The sequence below is a fragment of the Larus michahellis genome, chromosome 1 (genome assembly GCF_964199755.1).
Source record: "Larus michahellis chromosome 1, bLarMic1.1, whole genome shotgun sequence".
NCBI classification, from domain to species: domain Eukaryota; kingdom Metazoa; phylum Chordata; class Aves; order Charadriiformes; family Laridae; genus Larus; species Larus michahellis.
This window is the reverse complement of record NC_133896.1, coordinates 113,248,433-113,269,020: the sequence shown is the minus strand read 5'-3', so window position 1 is coordinate 113,269,020 and position 20,588 is coordinate 113,248,433. Positions and strand designations below refer to the sequence as shown.

The 20,588-nt window shown below is 36.8% G+C and overlaps 1 protein-coding gene across 1 annotated transcript; it reads left to right on the top strand.

Moving 5' to 3' along the window:
- The first annotated feature begins 769 nt into the window (after nt 1-769).
- Nucleotides 770-20,325, top strand: LIPI (lipase I). The gene is made up of 10 exons (XM_074572849.1): nt 770-818; nt 3,929-4,305; nt 5,954-6,062; nt 8,307-8,408; nt 9,857-9,946; nt 11,115-11,282; nt 13,093-13,185; nt 15,639-15,750; nt 16,127-16,300; nt 20,013-20,325. The coding sequence occupies exons 1-10, from the start codon at nt 770-772 to the stop codon at nt 20,098-20,100; spliced, it is 1,362 nt and encodes a 453-aa protein (XP_074428950.1). The 3' UTR covers nt 20,101-20,325.
- Nucleotides 20,326-20,588: the final 263 nt, after the last annotated feature.

The window sequence follows — 20,588 nt, the reverse complement described above, 5'->3', positions numbered from 1 at the left end:
GTGAATTGGCCTGTAAATAAATGAACTTCACAAAAATAAATGTTTCTCCACCTGTTTTGTAGTTGTGGACCCAGAGGGGATGAAATTAAGTTACATACCCAAAGCACCCAGCAAGTCAGTGTCTGGGTGAGATTTGTGGGACTCTAAGTTCCATCTCTCTCCCATATGAGTGCTTTCACAGACCTCCTCTGGATTTAGATTAGAGAATGACTCCTTGGAAAAAGCTCAGAAAATAATTTTGTGCAAAAATAATCCACGGAGATAGAGTTCTGAGTATTATTTTCAAGTTCTTACAGAAAAATCCTTCTGTCACCAGAATGACTTTTTGTTCTAAGTTTCTTTTGCCCATCTCAGTGCCTCTAACTGCAATTGAGTGAAACACTTTAAAAAAAGACAGATCGTGGATCTCTAATGTGATGTACCTCTAGTTACTCTGCTTCCTAAGTTCCACGTAACAGAGTTGTTAGTAATATATAACATCAGTTGCTTACGTGTAAATCTGCTGATAGCCAAAGAGAGAGGGAAATAGATTAAAAACAAATCCCAACCCTTAAAGACCAGAAACCACCCTCTACCTACTGAAGTCATTCAATAGGAGGAGTCATGAATTGCAGAAGCTTGAGTACAGCTTCGCTTTCTGCTTCCTACTCTACATGTCACTTACTTTGTTAGTGGCATTCAGTCAGGTCAGAAATCTAGCATACTGTAAGGAAACACCAAATTTGCCACTTGTCTGTGGATATTACGTATTGCTTTTCTCCATTTCCACATGCTGAAATTGTGTTTCTTCATCTGTTTGATATACTGGGTGAAATCAGGTAAGAACCATTAGCTTACTATTTGTGATGTAGTCTCTTGGCTTTATTCCAGCATAAAAAATTAATATTCCTTCATTTAAACTGGACGAAAGATTAAACCTTGTTAATTATGTCTAATGGAGCAGGTGATTAGTAAAGAGAATTTGGTCACTTTGAAGCTGAGACGTAAGTTTTCGTTTAAAAGTAAATAGAACAAAGCCTGATACTTTATCTCTGGCTGTACTTTGCACAGAGAGACACTCAGGTATGTGCACTTTGTACAAAGTAAAGAGGAAATTGTGAAATAGTTTTAACGTATTAATGTAAGTTTATTGTTTATTGCTGATTTGATAGGCTGACAGGTTTTCAAGTTATGCATTATGCATTCAATAGCAAAATTTAGTTAAAAAAAGTCAGTGTGCACTTTATATTTTCCCCTTTTCAACCACAGAAGATACTTGAAACGCTTACAAACGTACAGAGGAAAGTTAAAATTGTATATTAACTGAGTTAAACTGCATATGTAACTGCCCAACACTTACCTGTTTGTTCTGAATGTACAAAAAAGTGTGTATGAGTACTCCCACAAGCGTGCACAAAGGGCAGCTGGGTATCCCTTCTGGTAATCAACCAGAAATAGGAGTTTGGAAAACTTCCCCTCAATGACTCCTCACTACACAATTCAAAGTATTAAATCTATAAATCTATTTATGGTACTTATCTAATTCCGCGGTAAAGACATCATCTTTTCTTTTTTTTTTCTATTTACTTTTCAAAGAATAACTGCTGTCATTTCACAGCCATAAGTAAACGAGTTGTTTACCTTCGACATTTGCCAGCTAGCAAATAGGTTTCGTCAATTAATTTCCTTGTGATAGATTTCTCACTTCCGTGGACTAGACTGTGTCTCTGTTTGATGTCACTGTCATTCCAGTGGCTTTAGAAGAATTAATTCTTATTTCTACCAATCACATGATAAGAAATCAAAACATTTAAATGGATATGGAGGAACAATTCAACAATATCTTAGCATGAATCTTTTATACGTTAGATATGTAGGAGTGAATTGTAAGGATCAGTGGTTAAACTTGGATTTAAGAACAATATTAGGCAAAACAAAAAGTTTCACGTTGTAGCTTTGAATCTGAATAGCAAAGGTGTAATCAAGTGGCTGTTTATAATCGTTTAGCTTTGTATATGACATTTCTGTAATAGAATTTTTATTCTTGTTGTATTGTCATATATCATTATATGAAAACTAGAGATTAAGTGTGACACGTTCTACTAATGTCTCAGTATCATGTCACATGTATGACATTTTACCAGGTTCTTGAATATTATTGTCATTAAATTCAAGGCAACTGCAGCTGAAGAGCTCTTAATTTCAGAACTACTTCTTGGATAAGTCTCAGCAATGAAACTGTATCAGTAGTTGGTTAATAACATTTCCAGTAATCTCAGTAAAAGTTACTTAAATTATTCAGTGTCTAAATGAGGAGAACGGTGATATTTATTTTGAAATATAAGTAATTCTAACTTTTCCCGGATGTAATAATTGTACCTATTGTCATAAGGTGATGATAGGCATGAAAGTTTTGTCTGGATGATTTGAGACAGGAAGTTTCAGGCCATTTCTAACACTCTGTAACTTCAACTCTGCTCCACTTTGGAAATATCCATTATTTTTTGTGATGTCCAGTCCACAGGTGACTGGTCTAGTCATTGTAGATACATTGTTTGGCCTAGAGGCGATTGGTTTATTTCCCTAAGTGAATTAGCGTCTTTACCGTATTAAATGCTGTACTTCACATAGTGTAGCTTTGTTTAGGTCTGAACTATAGTATCAAATACTTTTTCAGATACCTTATAACCCCCCTGCACTTGCCCTTTGCAGCTTTATAAACTGGTCCATCTCAGATGTGCAAATGTGGTGGATTTGGTTCTGCCTGCTAGCCACTTGCTGGGAAAAAGAGAAGAGATAGAACTCTCTCCTATAACTCAAATATTCAGAGAAATTCAGGTTACTTTTTAAATTATTTTTTAAGGAACTGAGAAGGGGCTATGCCTCATCCTACTTTTGTTTTCTAGAAGTTGACTGATTCTTGTTTTACGAAGTTGTTAATGACAGAAAAATTGAGAAACATGCCATCAAATATCAGACAAAAGCCTTGTGTAAAGTAGCGTAGCCCACTAGAAGTCAAGAGATTGGCCCAAATTTCTTTGGCCATACACCAGCTAACACCATAGCGAAGGTGAAGAGGCCATACAGAAGAACTGTGGCAGGCATCGTCATTGTGCCCAGAATCCTGAAGTGGCTTGTCTACACAATGTGACCTCAGCAGCCAAAGGGTACTTCTCAAAGCATTAACTTTTGACACTGATAAGCACACAGGGGAAAAAAACAAGTCTTTTTAGACTCTTGAAAATATCCATCCTCTTGTTGATCCTGACTGACCTACAGCTTAACCTTGTATACCATAACTGTCTGAGTACAGAAATGCTAAACACTACAGTTTTTCTTGTGCAATTATGTACATTGACCTTACAGATTCTTATTTTTTCAAACTCAGAACAGGATCCTTTGTTTCTTCTTTCTTTGTTTCTTGGTAATGGTGTCTTTATGGTGATCTAAAACTGGGGAAGGGTTCTGGGTCATCCTGTACTGTCAGACAACTGTTTCTTATTGCTAGATCAAACAATAAGGCCTGAGGATTGGCAATTTTGACACCCTGGCCAAAAGAGGAAGAAACAACCACAGCAGTCTTGCTGTTTATATACAACACACACTAGTTGTGAAAAAATTCTGAGAACCTAAATTTAATGGTTAAGCAAAGGATCTTATCAACACTGATCACTAGTTTGTATTCGTTATGGAGAAAATATGTGGTTCAGGAACAATTAGAAGCGTTAACTTTGTATGTGAAGGGTTCAGAGGAGCATAGTCATATCTGCAGAGTCATTAATTAAACCGTGTCTCCTCATTGTTAAGGCCATGTTCTGGCACTTCATTGCAAATGTCTCGAGTAAATAAAATGGAAGTTCTTCACTTTTACTGGAAAAATGTGGAAAGAGGTGGTATTTCAGGTGGTCTAACTCATCAAATGACTGTCTAATATTTTCATCTTTTTCAGATGAGGAGAAAAAATGTCCTGAATTTACAGATCTTAATATAGGCAATGCTTTGTCTGGAACAGAACTCCAAGTCCAGCTACTGCTATACACAAGAGAAAATCCAAATTGTTCTGAGAGACTCATTGAACATAATGTTACTGCATCTGAGTACCTTAATACATCCAAGAAAATTGTCTTTGTTATTCACGGCTTCAGACCAACAGGATCTCCACCGGCATGGCTGGGTGACATAAGGGAGCTTTTACTGTCTGCAGAGGATATGAATCTCATTATAGTTGATTGGAATCGTGGTGCTACAACTGTGAATTATATAACTGCTGTAGAAAACTGCAGAAAAGTTGCAGAAATACTGAAGAACTATATTGACCAGATGCTGGTAAGGCAGAGAGTTGCATCTGTTCTGAATAAGTTTAAATAGCATAGCTTGGGTGGGAATGGATATTTAAAACATGTCTAAAGAGAAGCCCAGTGAATAATATCAAATGACATTTCTTTACCTAAGTATTTCCTAACTTTGCAGGCAGTAATTACTACATATATTTAACTCCACCTGAGTTCTTATTTCCCTTTCACTGAAGGATGTCTAAGAGTGCATCTGATTTCTTTAGCCAGATGGAATTTTTAGGTCTTCTGGAATGACTGAATGCACCAGTGGGGGGCGAAATGAGAGATGGTCAAATAGCATGCAGCATTAAAATTTTACAAAAACATTACATTACTCTTTCCACTATTAAACTACTGTAGCTAAAAAAAGAAAAAGAAATCACTGACAGACATATAAATAAATATTTGTTCCAAAAATTATATAAACTTCGTGATTCTAGAGGGAGCTGCTGAAACAATTGTTGATGCCAGTGGTCTTAACTGGGCTTTAGATTTATTCCTTAATCGAATGAGCAAAACGTTATAATCTCATCTATGGCATTGTTACTTGTCACTTGATTTTTCTTCTATTCTCACCACTTCTTTTACCAGCCATTCTCAGAAATTTTGAATGCTGTACGATAAGAAAATATTCATGTGGAATTTGGGTAAAAAACCCAACATTTTGAGAAAGGATGAGATGAAAGAAGAGAGACCCTATGAGAATCTGCCCTCTGGGACTAGATATACTGATAATAATTTGTAATTATGACAGTAACTTTATCGTTATGAAATAGAAAAACAAAATAGGACTATAAGAACAATCTCCACTCCAGAGTGGGTTAAAAAGGTGTATTTTGCAGATTTCTTGATGCAGATTTTTGGTTAATTGCTGGTTGCAGATCTGCCTGGCAAAGCAATGACTGCAGGGCATGCTTGGGCCGATCTTGTGCAAGTCATCAAAGTGATGGTGGTGGGGTATGTTGTGTCCCACAGCTATCAGTTTCATATTTGCAAGCTGTCATGAAGCCTTTGTCAATTCATTTTAAGATGCATTAGTATTTCAGATCCCACATATCATACCATCACTTTGCAGAGATTCTAATAGGTCTGCTGATACTCTTTCAGAGTTCTTTGGTAGTTTTTTTAGAAAGAATACCACCTGCTTTATAGAATGGGCATCTTAAGGCTTTTCTGCAGGTGTGCATTTGGCACCATTATTCAGCGGATCTGTGGCATAAGTGTTAATGGTATTATGTTTTAAATTTATTTTATTGGAAATATAAAGCGGGTGAAAAAGATGTGGGGTTTTTTTCCTAGTTCATAGTTTTGGTTCATCTTTCTTGTATCTGGTAAATATCTTCCTCTTCCCACCCCATGCTCCCCCTTCTAACTAGTGTGACAGTTTGGAAGAAATATGACTCAAGCTTCCTTTTTACATTTTTCTAGTCAAAGAATTTCATAATTACTACACTGTTTTTAACTCATGCAGAATGTCAAACTGAAAACAACCTTGTAATTCCCATTTGTTTTTAAAGTTAGAGAGTTAGAAATATAACTTAGAGTACTAAGAAAAAGTGAAAACTAAATCAGTCTACTGATGTCTGTTCAGTTAACCATGTGTGTGGTTGTGGCTTTGTTTTTTTGTTTTCCCCTGACAGGTAGGTGGAGCTTCTCTTGATACTATGTATATGATTGGTGTTAGTCTTGGGGCTCATATAGCTGGTTTTGTTGGCCAGAAGTATAATGGCAAAATTGGCAGAATTACAGGTAAGGCTTTTAAACCCAATCCGCATATTCTAATGTACCTTGTATTGTTGCCATAACTGCAAGTCACATAGATGCTAGCACTGAAATATCGACAAATGAGAACCGATTATTTAGTAGCATACACAAGGAAAAATGTGCGCTTGATTGATAGAAGTTCAGAAAATTGCAAAAATTACAGCTGAAAATTTCCAACTTGTTTACGCCTAGTCTCTCAGATGAAAATTGAGTGCTACATCCAAATGCCACTGAAGTTAAATGACATACTACCTGAGTTTCTGTCTAGTTGATGGAGTAAGTCATGTCCTTTTGAAGGGAAGTTCAGACCACAGGAATCAGGCACAAATATTTAGTTTCGGTTTGAGGTATCTGAACGTGGAGCAGGCTTTAGTGGGTTGAGCTATCTGCTACAGGGAGCTTAAATTGGGTGTCCGGCCTGTGTATGGATACTGCAAATCTTACCTCATACTTGTTACATCATCAGCATCGTCATCTGTGGGAGCGGTGCATACAGGGAAGATCAGAATAGCCTCCTGTGGGTACATCTTTCAGGACTAGGGTTGCGTGAAGTTTAGGATGAACTTTTAGATGCTGGTTCCTAGGGCAGAATCCACAGTGCTAATTTGGGTGCACAGGCTCCAGGTACTTCTCTTGGTGAAAGAGCAAAAATCACCACAGCTAGCATGCTGAGAAGAAAGCTGACTAAGCTAGCTATCAGAAAGGTGTTAAGGAGAGAAGGGACTGATGGATCCTGAGTGTTTAGGATTTAAAAGAGCAACCATTTTCAGGCTGGAAGGAGGCAGTTATCTTTCCTTGAGATTCATAGCTCCAAACCCTCTCTTCAGAGTACTTAAATAATTTTTTTCCCAAAATGTAAGAGGAGCCAGTAGCCAGCCATAAGAAAGGGAATTAGAGAGTCCTCCCCTTTCCATACAGTAATCTGAAAGTCAGGGCATTTTCTAAGTGTGTGATAGGCTCCATTTGTATTCCTTTGATTAAGAACGCTCATTTCCACTTTACACAATCCCTAGAGTTTGTTGGCGTCAATGGTTGGGAACAGTCTTGATTGCAATGTTAGGCTAGCAGGTCTGTGTCCTCTCTATGCACTAACTGGGAGCTAGTAGATCCATGTAATTTCTGAACTCCGATGTTCACAGTTAAAAGGAATTATATGAAATGTTTCAATCACTTTCTTATAGTTACAGATATGGATCAATATAGGCAAAGATGTTTGAAGGTTTCTGGAATATAAAACTAACCAGTGCACATCTTTCAGTTAAATCATAATACAAATTTGGATAATCTAAGGTCATACACTATCCCTGTCTCCCAGTCAGTGAGAATGTAATTAGGAGTCAGTTAAATGTAGGAATATGCTTTGCCTTGACAGTTGTATTTTCCATCTTTTTCTTTTCCACTCTTCGTCTATGCATTTGTTGTCAAGAAAATAGGAGCGGAGCAAACCTCAGCTAACAATTTTGCTTTCCTGTGAAGGACAGAAATTACCATCTTGAAAATTATCAGGCTTCAGGGCTGCACAACACTAATTCCCTATCCCTAAAAAAAATTAGAATATGCAGTGTTTAAACTTCAAATACTTTGCCACCCAAATCCCCCCATCCTTGATACAAAGTGCTTTTTGTGGATCTCAGTTGGAATCTCTTTTGTCATAGTTGAGTTTTGATTTGAGTGTAAGATTTCTAAACTTCCTTCAGGTGAAAATGTGGTTGAGAACTAGTATTTCACTTTGTTGTATGTAGGAATTTTTTTTCTATAAGTAATTTCAACACCAAGTGATAAAATAATTGAGGCATGTTTGAAATTGTATCCATCCAAAATGTCTTCATCTTGTTCTCTGGTGGTGAGAGTAGTCATATAGTGCATTTTGTTTTTGTGAAGTACACAGTAGGTATGGTACTTTCTGGGGAAAAGGACAAAATTAATTCTCCTGATTTGATCCCTAATGCTGTTGGTTTATAATTCATCTGGAGATCTGGGAGATGTGCACAATTAATTATGGGAAAAGAGAAATTCAAAGATACCGGTTGATCAGTCTTGTGGTAGGAACCCTTGTTTTGCTTAACAATTTGAAAAATGGAAACTTGGGAAGAATTTTGCTGGTTTTTATTTTTGTTATTATCCCAGGAAAATGAAGAGTCATTGATGAATAATGCCTAAATGTCAGTCTTGTTTATAACTGTAGAAACAGATTCCTGGATTTGTAATGCTAGTGTTATTTTCGTGTAGGTCTTGATCCAGCAGGCCCTTCGTTCACTCGAGAACCACCAGAGCAGAGACTGGATCATACTGATGCACAATTTGTTGATGTAATCCATTCGGATACTGATGGTAATGACATAGCCTTAACTTAACAGGAAATGCAGGAAAGCAAAAGAGAAGGGATAAGATATTTCAGTAACATCCAAATAGTGCTGCAGAAGTATATTTTGTGTTACCAGATGGATTCCTATGCTGTTGCTTTCTAACCATGTCTATACTTTTGAAATCATACTGTATGTTATTATGCCTATTCATCAAAACATTGAAACTCAACTTTGCTAATGACTTAAGCAATGATGGGCTGTTTTGTTCAGTTCTGACACGAGTAGCCATGTTATTGAGTGAGTGAAGTTTCATGACTGAACTTGAAAATATTGAAATAATGTTTATGTCCAACAGCTAACTGAAGGCATATGCAGGTAACTATATAGTCACGAGTCCATTTAATGTCATGCAAAAGTAGTGATTACACCACTGTCATTTTTCTTGTTTGTTATAGTGTATTCCTTCTGAATACAAAAAAAAAAACAAGTCTGTACATTGAATAAAGCATGTTTATTGCATTAATTTATGATACTATTTGCAAAATAGTTTAGCATTAACGTTCTTTTGCTGTGGTAGTGTGTATGAACATAGAGGTTGTAAGGACGTGATTATCACTGAATTAGTCCCTTCTGAGACAGTTAGTCTCAGCTGTATCACATTAGTACACTACAGATCCACTGCTTAAAATTCCAAGTCACATTATTGTAAGGTTAAAATGAAGAACATTGTAAAGTCTGCTTCATCCATGCTATAATCTGGTTTAATTTTTTTCTCAAAACCATAAGTAAACCTTTCAAACCTACCACACTCGTCCCGTTACTTGTATGGTTTCATATCAGTTTCTTTAACAATATTAAAAATTAAACACTTCTTCACTATACAAATGTATATGTGAAGCTGTAAAATACCAATTTTTGTATTGTTCCAATTATGTGCATAAAGATAATATGTGGTGAAAAGGAAAATGGGTCAGATTGAGTTAAATCTTACTCATGGTCTTTTATAAGACAGATACAGATTTTTCTGCTTTGATACATTGCTGATATTAGCGTAGCTCAGAACTCAGTGTCATATGAAAGAAATGGAAAATCTTACTCCAATGAAGATTACATTGGGAAAGAATTTTGTTTGCTGGAGATAACATGAATGTCATAAACGTCTTTGTGCAAATAATGTCTCAGCTATAGCACTAAGTAGTTATTTCTTTTCTTTCCTTTTTCTTTTGTGGCAGTAGGAATCTTACACAAATTTGTATATATTTGTGTACAGCATTTTACATGTGTATAATTTTCTTAAAAAGAAAAAACACATGGATTTTAACTCATAATGTGATTTCCATTTACAGAACAAAAGAACAGTACAATCGCAAAAATTTTCTTAAGACCTTCCTTATTCTCTAATGAATGTAATGATAAATGATTGACCGCATAATTCTGTTTATGTTTTTTTGATTCATTATGTTTTTACTTTAGCACTAGGTTTCAAGAAGCCTTTGGGAACCATTGATTTCTATCCAAATGGAGGAAAGGATCAGCCTGGTTGTCCACAAACATTATTCAGTGGTAAATAAAAATGTGTTCAATTCATGAGAAAAGAATTTGAGATCAGACCAAAAAAGGTTAAACTGAATTCAATAGACACTGCACATATTCAGTAATACAGGAGCTAAGGGCATTGTATTCTGTCTTTTCCATCCCCACTCAGCAAATGAGAAATAACAAACACATTTGATAATTTGATATCTTTTTTTTTTTTTTTAAATAAAAATCTTCCTATAAGCATGCATATTCCACCATACCATTATTGGTATAATGGAATTATATTATTATATTATATATATAATCTGCATATAGTGATCATTATTTTTCTGTGTTTATACATGGCTAGGCATGGGAAAAGATGTTTGTGCCCAAGTGGTTTGGACAGGATCACTTGCAGGTGACATGGAAGACAAGGCTTTCAAGTCTTCACAGTGTTGTAGGTTCCTCCTGATTGGCAATGATGAACTAGGTTTTGGACAGGTCTTTTAAGCTCTAGGATGAAACAGTTTTATGACATGATCTTTTGCTGCAGAATTTTGCTTATTTCATCCTCTATAAATCTTAGGCGAGGTTCCTGCCCATTGTTTTTATTTACTCTTTTTTGTATATGTTTACGTCTGTCTACTTTTCTATTACTAAACCGCACACTGCTGCTATGAATTAGAGCTGCTGCAAAAGCACAGGGCTTCCACTTGTGTGTCTGTGAGTATGGGAGAATTTCTTAAGACTCAATATCATCTTAATCTGTACAATTCTCCTAGTTTGTCTTGCGAGGCGAGGAAGGAATTTATTACACAAAAAAAAACAGAGAGAGGAATCTCTGAAGTATTCCTCATGATAAATTTTCTGCCAAAGCATTCTGCACTGGATGCAACAAGGTGAATTGTAACTCAAGACTCATGCATTATAACACAAATTCTGTAAACTTTATAGCACTTAGTAGACTATTTCTTGCATATAAATTCCTGTAGACTTTTGTCTGTACCTGTAATATTCAAAACAGTCTTCAATTTCTTCTTCTTGTGTGTGTGCATCCATTTTTTACACTTGGTGGTCAACTAACCATAGAAGAAAAGCATGGCTAACTAAAAATGACTCAGCTAAATGGGATTACTTCGATAACAACTTTTCTTTCACAAAGAAAAATGATGAAATATTCTTTGCATATTTTGGTTTTTCTTTCCTGAAGGACTTCAGTATTTTAAGTGTGACCATCAAAGATCTGTCTTCCTCTTTTTATCATCTTTGAGAAGAAGGTGCAACATAATAACATATCCTTGCAACTCTTACTTGGATTACAAGAGAGGAAAATGTGTTGATTGTGGAGCTTTCCAGCCAATGTCCTGCCCAGTACTGGGTAAGCGTTATGGTATCTGCTCTGGGCTGGGTGAGGTTTTCCAGGAAATCCAGACTAGCTCTTTCTGAGGCTACTCCAGAGATCTGTGGTGTCTTGTTAAAGGGTCTGTAGAGATTGATCACGTGCAGAACTGCACACTGTTTAAAGTAATTTATGGCTTTGTTTTAGAATTTTCTCTGTTAGACACAGGTGACGAATGTTCCTAATCTTTGATTATTGTGCCTTCCAGCCTGGAATGCATTCACAGAGTGTTTCCTCTCTACAGAGAAACTGCTTCTACTTAGTCGATCACTTTAGACACACATAGTGTGTTATCATCCCTAGAGTACCTGTGTTTTTTATTTAAAAGTAATAAAGTTTATAGCAACTTCATGGTTTCTCTGACTGTTCTTTTAGAATCAAGCTTTTATTTGGAGGGATTTTTAGTTGTTTGAGAGTTTATTGCTTTTAGAGAGGATCTGGGGACAACTTGAAAACAGCTACAATAGTGTGAACATTTCCCGGTTGGCAGGGTTTTCTTAAGAATGAAATTTTAAAAATATTTAAATAGAAATTAAGTTTCAGTTCATACCTTGTCTTCTTTACATCCTTCTGTTGGGATGTACACCCTACATACATTAGTTAGATCATGTCTGAGGAAAAGCATAGACAGACAGATCTGTATAATATTTTATAATAAAACCCAACAACAACAGGACCTTGTAGTAGGGCAGAAAGACTCCAGGACTTCCCCAGCATGGTTATTAGCCATGCCTGATGCATTTACACAGAATGCTCAAGCTAGAGGTAGTGAATTATTTGACCAGTCAGCTGCCACCTTTTTTTTTTTTTAATAAACGTACAACCTATGAGGAAATGGCAGGCAGATGAATTTGGGAACTGGGCGGAGAAACAGCATCATTCTACTGCAAGCTTTCCTGCTTACTGCCTTGCAGTGGCATCTCTGCATCTAGGAATCAGCTCTCATTGTCCAGTCTAAGTAAAGAAATCAAGCGGGAGAGGATAGGATCAGCCGCTTTAGAAACAAGGGCTGTAATCAAGCCCCAAAGACAATGCATATAACAAAAATGCTTTCTACATTACATCCAAGAGCTCAGGAGGTTTAAAGAGTATCTAACATTTTATTAAATAATATCCACAATTATAGACTAGAGGGTTTAAAAATATTTACTTTAATGATTCAAGAAAGAAATGAAAAAAAATTACCTAATGTGAAGCTGTTCTGTTAGTGTTCTCCCGATTTTGTCAGGAAAATTTTCTTCACTGAAAGGATTGTCAAGCATTGGAAAAGGCTGCCCAGGGAAGTGGTTCAATCCCTATCCCTGGAGGTATTTAAAAGTCATGGGGTACTTAGGGACATGGCTTAGTGGTGGAGTTGGCAGTGCTAGGTTAATGGTTGGACTTGATGACTCCAAGGGCCTTTTGCAACCTAAATGATTCTACGATTCGATGATTCTATTATTTTATGGTTCTGTAAATATGTGGGCTACTTTTTTTGGTTTGTTTTTATTACTTCTGCAGGAGTTTATTAGCAGTATTTTTTCGAGTCAGTACTCTAGACTAAATAGATTCCAACATTATGACAATTTTACTGATACTAATATATTAGAAGAATTAAATACTTGCATACTGCATTCTGTTATACTCAGGGGATTCTTGCATTTTCCAAGTCAATTTACTTTCTCAGAGAACGTTTAAGAAAATTAAAGCCAAATCTTTCAGTTTGAGTGAGGGGTTTTTTTGTGTAATTATATGTGTAACAGGATTTTGCTAACCATCTGAAATTAAATATTTAAACTTTGGATTTCAGGTTATTATGCTGATAGATGGAAAAAATTTTTAATCCCAATGAGTTCACCAATGAAAACTTATTTTGATACCTCGGACCAAGACCCATTCTGCAGTGAGTGGCTGAGTACATTTATAAAAAACTCTTTATGAAATGTTATGGCTGTTATTTGTTAACTGATCTGGAGTGAAAGCATATTAAAAGTAGAAAGTTATTGTTAGCTGCTGTGTAAAATGGTGTAATAAGCCATGAACTGTCAGTTTGCAGACTGGAGGAAGAAGGAGAATGATTGTGGCAGAAGAGTAAGCGATACGTGAACTGAAAGAGAAATGTGACTTTAAAAGTAACGGGATGGGCTGGCAAGAGGATGAAGTAAGGTAGAAAATGAGAATCAAGTGACAGCGAAAAAGGTGGACTGAGAGAACCTGCTTAGATTGGATCAGTGCTGCCATTTTAGGAGAGCAAAAATGGGAAGTGAGACCGCCCTGGCTCAGGGATGGAAAAGAGAGACCTCTATGTTCCAGCCCAGGAGGGGTTGCCCCACAGTCAACTAAAGCTACTCCAGCTTTTAAAAGTCCATGTTTCCCTAGGAATAAAACAGTGAAGGGGAAACAGATGACTGTTTCATTTTTATGCTATATGGGAATGAACTCTCCAGGCATGCGCTTTAGCTGCAACAGTTTAGATATCTACCTATCCATGTAGAGGTCCAGTTTAGATTCTTGTCTAATTTCTATTCTTATTAACAGACTTAACCACCATAAGCAAATCTTAGCACAATTTTCTAATTGGTTATTTTTAAGGTTCTTTGATTTGGAGCATGGGGATTGGCTTACAGGGAATTCAAGTGAAATCATGTTTTCCCATTAGCTTTTTCTATCATCTTGGCAAGTTTTGTGACTAGGGACTGAATGTCTCTTGTTATAGTGGTAATCATGCTTACTTACATCACCGTTTCTTCCAAAGGGCCAAGTAGAGATTAACAAAGATGTGATGGATTTTTATGTAAAATAACTCCCATTCCCAGTCATCTTTCAGCTCAACCCAAACCTGCTACCACTGTTCTCCCTTGCTCCTGTCTGCTTGGGCTTTGCTCTTCCATGCTCTCAAGGCTGCACAAGCTGCTAATCTGTCTCCTCATTCATTCTTCCTGCAGAAAAATAAGGCTTTGCTTTTGCTCTCATACATATTAAAATCTGGGCATTCATCAAAAGTTCAACCAGGCAGAATCCTGATGATGGAAAGAGTGCATTGCAGAAGGAAAAGATTATGTACAGTATTCTGGGACAGGGGTGCTAGAAGAGATAAAAGAGGTGGAGAAATACTACTAAACATAGGAGGAGGCACATGGAGAGGAATAAGAAACGTTGTAATGACAGCACAAATGTAAGTGAAAATATGCAAAGTCAAGAAGAAAAATGAGTCTACTAAACCAGTCTGAAAAAGTAGGTTTTTATTAACTAAGGCCTTATTTTAATTCTTAGATATTTGAAAACATGAGGAAATAGGAATAAACAAGAGGTCTTAAAACTGAGTGAAACTGTAAACCTCAGCAGCAAAAGTTTTTCATATGAGGTGAGGCTTGGCCTTTTAGGTGGGAGTGTTAAAAAGCAACATGCCAAAAAACCAAAAGTTTGAAATGGCTTCCTTACTTTGGGAGTAGTAAAGTTGTGCTTCCTCTGGGTAGCCACAGCATGGTTACAACATTGGTGATGGTTACAGAAGTGCGGTAGAAGGCCAGGTCAGGGTTTCTGAGGGCACAGTGGAGCAGGTCATCTCCCTACCAGTGTAGAGAGGGTGCCAGCCCCAAGTACCCAGCCTGTTTTCCTGGGGCTGTGGGCCCTCCAGGGGAGGGGGAGAAGGGACTGGATCATGGGAAAGCAATCAGATCCCTCTCCTCTTCCTTGGTCTTCCCCATGAAGTTTTTCTAGTATCCACACAGAGGTTTTGTCAGGTTGACTTTGCTGAAGGAAGGGTGTTTGGAGGACCTCTACTGCTACACCTGCTCAGGCTGGGCAAGCAAAGCATAGGAATAATGTCTCTCTTCAGCTTTTACCACCTGATTAACCTGCTCACCTAGTGAACTGCCCACTTTGCTTATACATAAAGCTTGTGCCAATGCTGTTCCTCCCCTCCTCCTGATAGTGTACCTCAGCTGTTTTCTGGACATGTCACTTTTGTGGGTAATGTGATAGTGTTGCTACATGAATAGCTCAAATATCCCCTTTGCAGAGCTTGCCAAAACATGAAGGTGTTAGTTAGAGCTTGATTTTCCATGTTTTCCTTAGGCAGGTCAAACTCTTCATGCTAATTCTGATGGTAGCTTTTAGACGCAAATCTTCCATGTAAGAACTGGAGGAAATGACACACTAATTACACAGAACTCCATTTGGTAGAACCTAATTTTTGTCAATAGCCTTCTTACTCTGCTTTGAGCTGGTAACTTGAAAGTAAAGAGTCACTATTGCTATCATCAACAAGTGAATATTTTTAACAGAGTGATAATAGCAACTGTATCCTGTTGGGGTCATTCTTTGAATCTTATAATTTCCTATTTCTTTTTGCAGTGTATAACTACTTACTGGATATTACTACATGGAATAAAAACATTAGGAGAGGTTTCATTAAAGTTAAAATAACAGATTATACTGGAAACACAGTAGAATCGGAGATGAATAGGTATGTTGTGCTTTGTCTCTTAATCTTTTTTATCACTTTATAGGACTAATTTTCTAAGCTTCCTAAACATTTTAACTTGTTAACTTGTAAGTCAAAATAGTATCACAAGGTTGTTAAGACTTGGCTGTGGCTTCTTTTCCTGGATATGGCTTAGTGTCAGAGGCAATGCTTCTCTCACTGAAATGATCCTCTCTCCATTTATGAACTAGCCCAGGCCCTTACATGGTACTGGTTTGAATCCAGTTCTGGGTGCCCTTGTTCTGAATGCTCAGAGTCGATACATCTTACAAGATTTCTGATCTTAATAATAATGCTTAGCAATAATGAATATTACTCAGCTAACAAAACGCTGACTAGAAATAATATTTTTCTTTAGTGAAGCTTCAACATTTCAGCAATATAAAAGAGTCAAAATACTAACTGGATTTAACCAAGACCTTGACAAAATATCAAAAATTTCCTTGACGTTTTCTACGAAGACTTTAATAGGCCCAAAACTCAAGCTTAGGATTCTCCAGATGAAGCTGAAATCTCTTAATAATCCAGAAAGGTAAGTGTTTGTCACGTATCAAAGTTGTGTATCAACTAAAGTGCTCAGGATGTCATGCACGCTGCTTGGTACAGCAGGCTGCTGCTGCTGTCTGGCCACAATGGGTTTTCAAGGACCACTCACTATAAACCAGCCTGACTTTCACCTGCATGGTTAAGTTCTCTTCCAGAAGATAAAATTTATTAAGCACTTTTCTGATTTTAATCATGTGTCCGTACACAGCTTCTCACACTCAGATATGAAATGGACCACTTCAGCTACTTGTGTGACTGGAACAGGTTTTTGGTCTCGTTGCTGAAGGTAAAGACCTTCCAAGACCAAAACACAGTCTATGCTTGCCTACACTTCAAATGAAAACATCTGCATTTTTAAATTAATAATTAAGTGTAATTACTAAGCTTTTATTAATTATTTCTTGTTTGAAGCACTTCAGCAGTATTGCCATATGTTCCTTTTTTAGATCTACAGAGTTACTTGTACAATAGCACTAGCAATTAAATTTTGCATTGACATCTTGTGCAAATAACTTATTACACGGACTAGGTAAGAAATTTCCAGGAGTAGCAAGAGTATTTTATTTTAGAGTTGTTACATTTATTTGCTTACTATGAATGGCAGATTCAACAAAGTCAGAATTTAAAATAAAACCTAATGATGGTTATCAAATAAGTAATGACTAGGAAGAATATTGCAATATGAGTAAGTCTTAAGTCAGTATATTTTGTTAACTTGAGAAACAACATTAGAGCTTTCTGATTTGGTATGTGATGATAGTCCTGTAGGAATTGGGTATGATACTTTGTAAAAGTTATGAAACCTTGTTAAATTAATCTACTATTTCACATTTACTGGGAAAGAGGAGGAGATGGGTGGGAGAGACTTAGGAAGAAACAGAACACTCAGTAATCAAAATAGTACTCCAGAATGTATATACATTAGACTTTATTAACTTGTTGAAGACGATAAGTCTCACGCTGTCGGGTGAACTGGCATGATTTTATTTAAAAGCATTTGCTGATGAGAGATAGTCAAAGCTCTAAACCATATTGCAATTTTTTTTTCTCAGCCCAATGGTGATAAATCAGACGATACATTTCATGCAAGCCTATCAGCATTCAGGACTTTTTCAGATAATGATCTAGCAAATAAGGAAGATTTTTAGTGAACAGCCCTTATTGGTTTTGAGTTTTCATTCCTGTTACTCTGACTCTTGTTAGTTTTAAAGTAAGATGCACTTGATTTGCTTTAGTATAGGATCCACTGAAGTCCTTCGTCAAGCCTCATCAGGTGGCAGTCATATCGGCATTTTGACAGTTTTAGATAGCAATGGAAAATAGTGCATTGAATCTGCACGTGAAGGTAATTTAAATGCAGATGTTACCACACTATTGGTTGGTATAATTACATAATTGCTCATTGTAATTATAACTACCTATATTTACCTTATTTAGTTACATATAATTACAACAATTACTTGAATACAGGGTAATCAACTAGAAACTTCATTAAAAATATTTAAATTATTCATATAACAAAGTAGTAGGTAAAAACCGGGGGACAGGTGCAGGGATAAAAGACAATAAGAGTCTCAGCCTCCCCTGATATGGATTAAGAGCAGACAGTGGGAGTTGGCGGAATATCACTGACAATTGTCTGCTGGGATAGTCCATTATTCACACAGATGGTGTGCGAATGTGGGAGTGCTAAAAGGTACATATAATTTTCAGGCTCTTCTTCTGGTCTCTGAGATATATCATTCCTGCTTATCCGCAAAACCAGAAAGCTTTCCTAACTTGTGTGTGTCCAGGTGTCAATTCTTTCGAAAAGCTTTCGAACCTGCCAGTCAGTTTGAACCCAATTGATGGGGAAGGTGAATATTTCAAAGATATTTACCCCAGCCACCTTTGGTTTTTTTAACTTATACAAGAACAGGAGTAACAAAAGAGATGACCTTATTAATACCTCTCCTGAACAAGAGAGTGTGGCATGCCCTCGCTTTTGAGTAGTCAGCCGAGAAGCCACATGGGATGAGAGATTATGAAAGCCTCACCTCACAAAAAAATTATTTGTGTTTTGCTCCTTGTTGGTGAACTGGAGAACCTGCTCCTAGCTCAGGGATACTCTCCCATAAGGCATTCCTGCTACTCGACAATCACAAGCTTAGATTAATTGCACTTCAAACGAGATACAATATGTTGGAAACCATATGTTTTTATTTCTAGTATTCATCATTATGGTTTGCCTAAGCATTGTGTCCCCTGTGGTTAGATAGAGCCCTTCCCAGGTGACAACTGCTGTTGGAGAACTGGCTGTGCTAACCCATTGTGCTGCTCTGTTGCAAATAGTGTTGCAAATGTGCTAAAATACAGTATGGATTTGTTATGGGAGATACTGTAAGTCAACTCAGGAAACGGATGCATGTAATAATCTTACATTGTTCTGGTTGAAAATTTGTCCTGTGAATTCTTTCATGGTCTTTTATAAGGACTTTAAAAACTGCTTTTAAAAGCAGTTTCTGTTCTTTTATGTCTTTTTTTTCCCCTCCTTCTACAAAAATAATGCAACAGTAAACCATTAAATTCAAATCAAAACAAATTGTGGAGGAAGGACTGGATGAAATTGTATGCTTTGCATTATATAGAATACCAGAATTTGTCTTGAACTTGTGAGTCATAAAATCTACTGACTTAGCTTTGTGGGGTTCTTAAAAGGCCTCAAATTCTTATATAGAAGTCTGGCAGTCCTTTCACATATAGATAGGTGGAGCCTTGACTGGTTGGAAATCTCACACGAATGGGCAACGACAGAAGTGCTTGGTGGGATGTTCTTTCTCAGGCCTTGTCCTTTAGCTCTTTCACTGTACGCTATATCCCAGGCTGAGGTGGATTGTGTTGTATAGCCACATCTGTGAGTTCAGAGCAATACAGAAGATAATTTTAAATAAGTATCATACTTTGTATGCTCTTAGAGGTGCCATCAGAGGGTGTGCTAGTCATTTGCCTGTTCAAATCAGCTCTCACTGTCTGTCTATAGTAGCGCATGAAGAGCAGAGCTATGACCTGCCTCTGCCCTGAAAAGCAGAACATCTATGTTGACCTCAAAAAGTAAGATTTTGTGTGTGTGACTCCCTTTGTGACCTCTGTATGTATGCATGTAGTGTTATGCAGTTCTGCGTTTTCTAGGTGTTTAGATGACAAATTACTCTCTTGCATGAAACTTTCTTACACGTGCTGTCATTGCGACTGAAAGACTTAGAAGATATGATGTGGTTTTCTACTTTCGTCTGTGGAATGAAAGCAGAGAAACTTTCATTCGTAGGGAACTCAAAATAAATTATTCAGGCCCAGTATTAACAGGAACTGGGCTGTTCTTGGACCATTGTTCTAAAGAATTAATTTGAATGCAGATTAATAGCCTTAATGGATGAAGTATTGTGTTTTCGTATTTTAGACTACTGTGATATGTTTCTTACTCATGCCACTTTGCACCATCCAGCTGATGTCCTGGTTGTTGTGCACAGTCTGGCAAAACTACTCGAGTGATGCATAAAATCGGGTGTAAACGTAGACAAGAAGATATTTCTTATTGTCCTGAGTGCCGTCTCTAAGAGGTGGTAAATACTGGAAGTTTAATGATTCCAATACTGAAATAGTTTTCTATTAATGTTAACTTTGTCTGTTATGCACATTATTTTCTTTATCTACTTTTGTAGGCTGCAGCTGTGCAGATATGATTTTGTGCTGATGGAGAACACTGAACTGACCTTCAAACCTATCGCTTGCCCAGAGAGGAGTACATGAAGAGTGAGCTTCTACTAACTTAATTTCTCTTACAGCAGTGACATTTTGATTCTTCCTCAGGATAAAGACTGCAATGAGAAAGGAAATGAGATAAGCTAGATTTATTTTCAAGAGTCTACCTGGTAATATGTGTTACTTGTTTTGAGTGCCTTAGGGTGAAAGTAATAGAAAAGTTCAGATATCTATGTATTTGTGAAATTTGAATAAAGTAAATGTATCATGGTAGAGAACATGCAATGGTCTATTCCTTATTATTTGTTAGCAGTGAAGCAACTACTGAATTAAATATGAATTATCTGCATAATCCTGGCACATTATTTGTCAAGTCATACATATATTTAATTATTTATTATTTGTAATGGGTTTTACATGGAAACATAATTATCTGTCTACTAAGTGAATTTAATATACTGTACATGTGATCTACAGATCTAATACACAGCAGTTTTGCTGTGCTCTGTTCATTGGAAAAATGAAGTCACATTTGC